Genomic DNA, 6,607 nt, shown 5'->3' with positions numbered 1-6,607 from the left:
CTGCTGCGAATGCACTTACTGCCCTCAACTTTTCTCTGCAGCCCTGGTTGCTCATATTGACTTTTTTTTTTTTTCCCTTTAAAAAAACCCAAGCAATCCAATAACTAAAACTATCAACCAGAGAATCCTCTTCTCAGCATGGTTTACCACAATGGCTTTACCTTCCACTTCCTTCCATTATCACCCTGAGAAGGACAGGCCCAAGTCCCTGTACATAGCCTTTCTTACCTTTAAATTCTTGAGAAAGGCAGCAGCGTGTTGGAGATTTCCTTTAACGTAGAAGCCTATCATCCCAGAACAGCCAGTGCACTGCCGCTTGACCACCTCATGCTGAGGGTGGGAAGGCAAGCCTGGAATTTGTAGAAGTTGCTGTCAGTCAATCACCATCACACCAAAGGGTAAAGCAGCTCACCCTCAGCTCTGGAGCAACAGCCCATCGCCAAGGCACACACCTAACCCCGAGTCCCCAGCTGTGAAGGGCGCACAAACCACACGTGGCACAGCGGTACCCAAATCCATCGCTCTGAGACGTCACCCGCTCTGAAGGCTTGCCAACCCACCTGGGTAAAGTACTTTCTCCACCCTGGAATGGGACTCCAGAAATCGAGCAACAGCTAGTGCGTTGTGGAAATGTTTTTTCATCCGGATTTGGAGTGTCTTCAGACCACGGTTGCACAGATAACATTCGAGGGGAGATGGAACAGGTCCAAGATCTACAGAAATTGAAACAAAATTCACATAAAACAAAGAGGTTTTTTTTAGTAAAACTAAATACAGTCCTCATTTACAAAATTTCTAAAGTTCGAACAAGTGGAAAGACATCTGATGTGACCTGTCTTCCTCATCTCATGCACATGGGATGCCAATTAAGAAGCTGCATTAACAAGCTGAAGACCTTCAAGGATTACATTTATCAGATATAATATCCCTTTACTCCGCCTGCTGTAGACAGGAGGCACACACAGCACTGTACGGAAATTCATTCATTACAATTAGGAGGCGGTAAAATCGTTAACATCCCCCTACAGATGAAAATTCTACATTAGCCACATCCCCTGACGTGTGAATGAGTTAAAAAACCCCAGATGGACTTGACACAAGTTAGATGAAGTTAAACAAATGCAAAATTTAAAGGCTCATCCAGCCTGGCCTTGAACCCCTCCAGGGATGGGGCATCCACAGCTTCTCTGGGCAACCTGGGCCACTGCCTCACCACCCACACAGTGAAAAATGTCTTCCTAATATCTAATTTAAATCTGCCCTCTTTCAGCTTCTATTACTCCTTGTCCTATCCCTGCACCCCCCAACCAAGAGTGTTTCTCCATCTCTCCTGTAGCCCCCTGGCTGCTATAAGGTCCCCCCGGAGCCTTCTCTTCTCCAGGCTGAACACCCCCAACTCTCTCCGCCTGTCCTCATAGGGGAGGTGCTCCAGCCTCTGACCATCTTTGTGGCCTCCTCTGGACTCTCTCCAACAGCACCAGGCCTTTCTTATGTTGGGGGCCCCACTGCATATATTTGAATATATGAATATTCAATATTTGAATATAATTTATTTTAATACATTTCTTATTGTATACTTTGTATATTTGAATACATACATACACATTGTACATTTGAATACATTTAGTTTTAAGGTACTTCCTGCATTAACTACTTACGGATTTGTAAGAACTTGAGCCTTTTGTAGAGATCATCCCGGTTTACTGAAAGAAGACCCATTACAACATCATCATGCCCTAAAAATTCAAGAAGACAAGACCGGAATCAGTCACTCCATCTGCACCAGGGTTCTGCCACAAACCCTCATTTTCTCGGTCTTGGTGCCCATACAGTCCCATTTTTGCAAGACCTTGCGTTCCTTCTCATCGCTACAGCCATCCGTCCTGTGCAGCACACAAATCCTCAGGCAGATTTCAGCTTTTTCGAAAGCTCTGCTCAGCAGCATGACTGCAGCATGCTGCATGCACGTCCCCAGGCACCTGAAGCCAGGTCACTGCTCCTTCTCCCAGGGACAGTTCAGGAGCTGTGAAGACTAAGGCTCTGTTCAAGGGTCCATCTCCTCTAACGGTCTATCTAAGAACTCCTGGCAGAGGCACTGGCTTTTGTGAACTGCCCACAGCCAGATTCGCTTTTCAATAGCCAGCCTGAGTTGTGCTCAACTCCTGTACTTACCGTTCATGTATTTCGTGGCAGAATACATGCAAATATCAGCCCCCAGGGATAAAGGACGCTGAAATGAAAGTAATAGGTCTGATTAAAGCTTTTGTGAGCTCTGGCTCATTTCAAGCTACCCAGAAAGACTGTGACCCAACACAGACAAGAACAATAGGTGGAGAAACTAAAAAAAAAATCCACCACAAACACTTAACGCAAAAAAAAGAACATCACATTGTTTTCTAAAGATCAGTAGTGGTGACAGCACACCCAACGAACAACTGAGAACCTGAACAAAGTGCAAAGAGTTTTGTTTGCCAGGTCTTTCTTCCTTAACCCCTCAGCTTTCCTCCCTTCTGCCTTTCTAAGGCAAAAAGACAAACGGAGATGCTGATAAAGTAACGAACAATATAATCTTTTTAATCAGTCACTAAGTAAAGGACTTTGCACATAATACACTTATATGAATATCAATAATTAATATAAAGAGTGAAGAGCACCACTGTGGTAAAAGGTGCCAAAGCAAGCAGATTCAGAATAAAAGACTGCTGCTGTCAGACTGAACATGGAGGTCTCTCCAAGGAGTGCAGACAACGTGCATTCCCAATGCACAGGCAGCATGAACACCAGCGCCGTTCACCTCCAACGCTGCTGTACAAACCATTCCAAAATTATGATCTTCCTAGTGCAGTGCACCCACCATCTGCAGCCTGGATGGGCTGAAAGACACGACCTACTGCGCTTACTGGAATGAAACGTTATACCTGACTCCCTCTCAGCACCATGCCAACAAAACACACCTTAACTAGCTCACATATCCAGGTGCTCACTTTTCTTCTTTTTTTTTTTTCCTTAATTTTTAAAGATCTCTGTACCTGTACCAAAAACAAAGACACCTTGCCTTTTGCACTCATGAAGTTTTGCTTGAGACTTGAAATACAAGGGATGAGCTTGGTCTCCTGGGAAATACCTATGAATATTTCTAGCCCATGTTAACGTGAACAAGACTTTGAAGTTTATTATCCTGAAGCACTTTTAGAATTTAAAAAATTGTCTTTGCTTCATGTATTCAAGTTATAAAAGCAGAAAAGTGATGCCAGCTGTTGGAGATCAAAATTATAAATTTCTAAGCCACACATTCACCAAAATATTGAAGAAAAAGTAACTTGAATGTCTCAAAGAAAAAGTTAACACAGTTTGCTTGGTTTAACCTCTCTTACGCTCCCCTTTTAGAATATCAAGTGGTTCAGAAGAGATCACAAACTGCATATAGAAAAGAACTGGTAAGAGGGGCCAAAGCGAGGAAACAGGACACTTTTAAACAGCCTGTTATGATTTCCATCATCAAGAACCAAAAAAAGGTGATGTCTGAAGGACAGAGCAGCCGTTCCCCCATGGCTTAACCTCATCCAGTGTGTTTACCTGACTGCTGAGCTCTGCTGGTTTTGCTGTTATCATACTGGTATACAGCTCGCTATAAAACACTTTGATACCATCGTTACAAATGTAAACAGCAGTGGCACACGGGTTGTATTTCGAAGCAGAAGAAGCAATTTTATAATGCGCGGATCAAAACCACAGATCCTTGGTGGCGCTTCCATTTTAAAAACGTTATTTTCAAATACACCAAAATAATGAGGCAACTGTAAAGAAACCAAGCGCTCACCTGGAAGTATGCAGACATAAAGGTGTTATCTACCGCCAGCAGAACATCTTTGTGCTTATGGACGATATCGGCACAGGCCTGAATGTCAATGACCTTCATCATGGGGTTTGTGGGCGTCTCAATCCAAACGAGCTGCGGTCATTCAACAGGACAAAACATCAGTTCAGACACTTAGAAATACAGCGCTGGGGGTGAGACATGTGGAAGTCGAAGTGCTTTTAAACATTCACTCGCTGAGGGTCAGCTTCCCAGGCAGGTTTACAGGATGGAGATAAGAACCTGTCCCTGCTGAAGAAAGGCAAGGCTTCTGGGGAGAGGGAAGATTCGCCACACAAACCACTGAGACATGGGAAGAACACCAGAGCTTTGGAAAACCTAAGCGCCTCACACCTGAAGAAGGCCTGACACAGTCAGAAAAAAGACCCAGAAGTTTGGAAGCCTTTCCGGCTGAGTTATCTTCCAGCAGAGCAGGGGACAATCTGCTGCAGTGCCCTGGAGCACCTCCGCTTCCTCCGACCTTGGGGTTCCCTCTGCTCTTTCTTACTTTTTCCCTCCTCCTCTCTCTCTCTGTTGTGTTTTTTGCCCTTTTTAAAATGTTTGCAATGAGGCACCACAAACGTCCCCAACTAGGGACGTGCTGGCATCAGCTGTGCCCCGACCTGTCCCCACACAGGCCACCCCTGCAGCCCCCTCTGCTTGACTCACACACTCCACACAACAAGAGCAAGAACAAAATTAGTTCATGACATTGAGCAATTACCTTCAGCAATTTCCCTCTGCCCTACCTTGGTCTCTGGTGTAATTGCAGCTTCCAGGCATTTCAGTTTTGTGCAGTCGACAAAAACTACATTCAAACCCAGGTTCGTGGCTACTTCTCTGAAGTATGTGTTTGTGCCTAAAAAACCACAAACAAAATCAAACCAAATTAAAAAATCAGGCAGATACGAAATTAAACAACTTCTTTAACTTTCCTTCACTGATCTCCAGTTTCTCGTATGCATTTGCGGAAAATCAGGAGGGTGCCGTTTTATGCTGTACACTGTAAATGGCACATTTTTATTTCGAAACAGTTTAAAGGATGCTGCAGTCTTAAACATCATGGAAAAGAAATAATGGGAATATGGAATCAGAGCGATAGCAGCTGTTTGGGGTTTCTTTAATCCCGCTTCTCACTTTTCCTCCAGCCCTTTGCCACACACAAGCTAGCAATTCCATTTTTTCTTTTTTACACACTGCAGAAAAACTTAGATGGAAATCAAAGTAGCCCTTTTAAGAAGCTACAGCAGTGGCTCAGAATTCAGAGGTTTGCTGCCTACAGCTCCTCCTCACACCTCCCAGAACTCAGCATCTCTTAAACATGGCCCAGGCAATATGCTTCCAGCGTTGCCCTCGAAAGATTTTCCTTTTCTTTTACTGTTTCTCTGACAGCCTTGAATACTGAGGAATCATTTGAGTTAGAAAGCGCAATGCTGCTGGCCCATCCAACCAGGCTTTTTACAAAAAACGCACTAAAAGCTTCCCAGAGCTAGTGCACCCTTGAGGGAGCAGGGACACAAGCAGCACTGGGTACCTGTGGCTCAAAGGTTACTACTGAAGTACCAGCGGCTGCACAGGGCAAGCGTGGCAGAGGAGTAAACCCCGCAGAGCAAAAAGGACACAGTGCAGGCAACAGCGAGGAAGTGGCCAACAAAGAACCAGGCTGCAGCGTGCAAGCACGATCAAAACCTAACAGTGGGTATCACTGAGGCATTCGGAACATGGTGGCACAACACATGCACGCTGTGCTTTCAGGGAAGATTAATATATTTTTTAAACCTCCGTGATGTGCTGGAGAATTCACTGATTGAATTTCTAACACCAAAATCAGACAGGAGTGTTCTGTGTTCTCACGAAATGAAAAGGCTTTAAAGAAAAGCATGGTGCTACATGGGAAATTCAGAAAGCTCCTGAGAATCACAAGTAGGTATACTTAATGACAACGACCCACACTTGTGCTTTACATCCCTCCATAGACATCGTCCATGCAGATTATCGTATCCCCCGCCTTTAACAGGTGAGTAACAATCAAAGTAGCAGAAGAGCCAGAAGCAAAAGCTAAACCTAAAACAGAAAAGAGTAAATGGCAGATGCTGTATTTTAATGTGATTTTAACCATCAGCCAGTGGCTGTGAAAGCCTTGCCGTGACACAACTGCTGCTGACACCTCAGTGTCCTCACTCCCCAAGTTGTGCCTCCTGGAGACACTGTAGGGGACACGCACGCTGACATCTAGGACCCTACTCAGTGCTTACTGTACTTAGCTCCATCCAGTGCTGCCACAGCCTTCTCCAGGCAATTCCGGGTAGGGTTTGCATCCCGGCTGTATTCATAACCCTATTGTGAAAGACAGAAAAAAAATACAACTTGAGAGAGCATTGAGAAAGTTGTGTACAATACTGGTCCTGAGTGCTGTAAAAACCCCACGCTCGCAACAGAGGTCACGCACCCACCTCCTCCTAGAAGAGCAGGCTGGTCTGCTGGCCACAACAAGCTGCTGGGATGTTCAGACCCATTCAGACCCAGACAAATGCTGATTTATGAGTTGCAAATGTCTGTTATTTCCCTCGTACACACATGACAGCAATCAGAAACCTCATGATACTTCAACACAAACACTTCCAGTACTTTCTACAACACATCCACAAAGTTCTTAAGCAACATTCATTCAATCTGGAAGGACACAACCTGCGTAAATGAGAAAATGTATCCTGCCTGGGCCCGCTGGCACAATACAGTGTTGTTCTCACA

The 6,607-nt window shown here is 44.8% G+C and overlaps 1 protein-coding gene across 1 annotated transcript; it reads right to left on the bottom strand.

Moving 5' to 3' along the window:
- Window positions 1-228: 228 nt before the first annotated feature.
- On the bottom strand, window positions 229-6,193 carry CTH (cystathionine gamma-lyase; the record flags this gene model as incomplete). Its single annotated transcript, XM_010087246.1, is given in 8 exon segments — window positions 229-350; window positions 561-713; window positions 1,659-1,736; window positions 2,173-2,230; window positions 3,821-3,952; window positions 4,606-4,715; window positions 5,810-5,920; window positions 6,112-6,193. Coding segments are annotated over 8 exon segments (846 nt in total), but the record flags the coding sequence as incomplete, so codon positions are not given.
- Window positions 6,194-6,607: the final 414 nt, after the last annotated feature.

This window comes from Pterocles gutturalis, unplaced genomic scaffold, assembly GCF_000699245.1.
Source record: "Pterocles gutturalis isolate BGI_N339 unplaced genomic scaffold, ASM69924v1 scaffold1766, whole genome shotgun sequence".
Classification (NCBI taxonomy): Eukaryota; Metazoa; Chordata; class Aves; order Pterocliformes; family Pteroclidae; genus Pterocles; species Pterocles gutturalis.
Note: the sequence above shows the minus strand (reverse complement) of the source record. Positions and strands in the feature narration are given on the sequence as shown.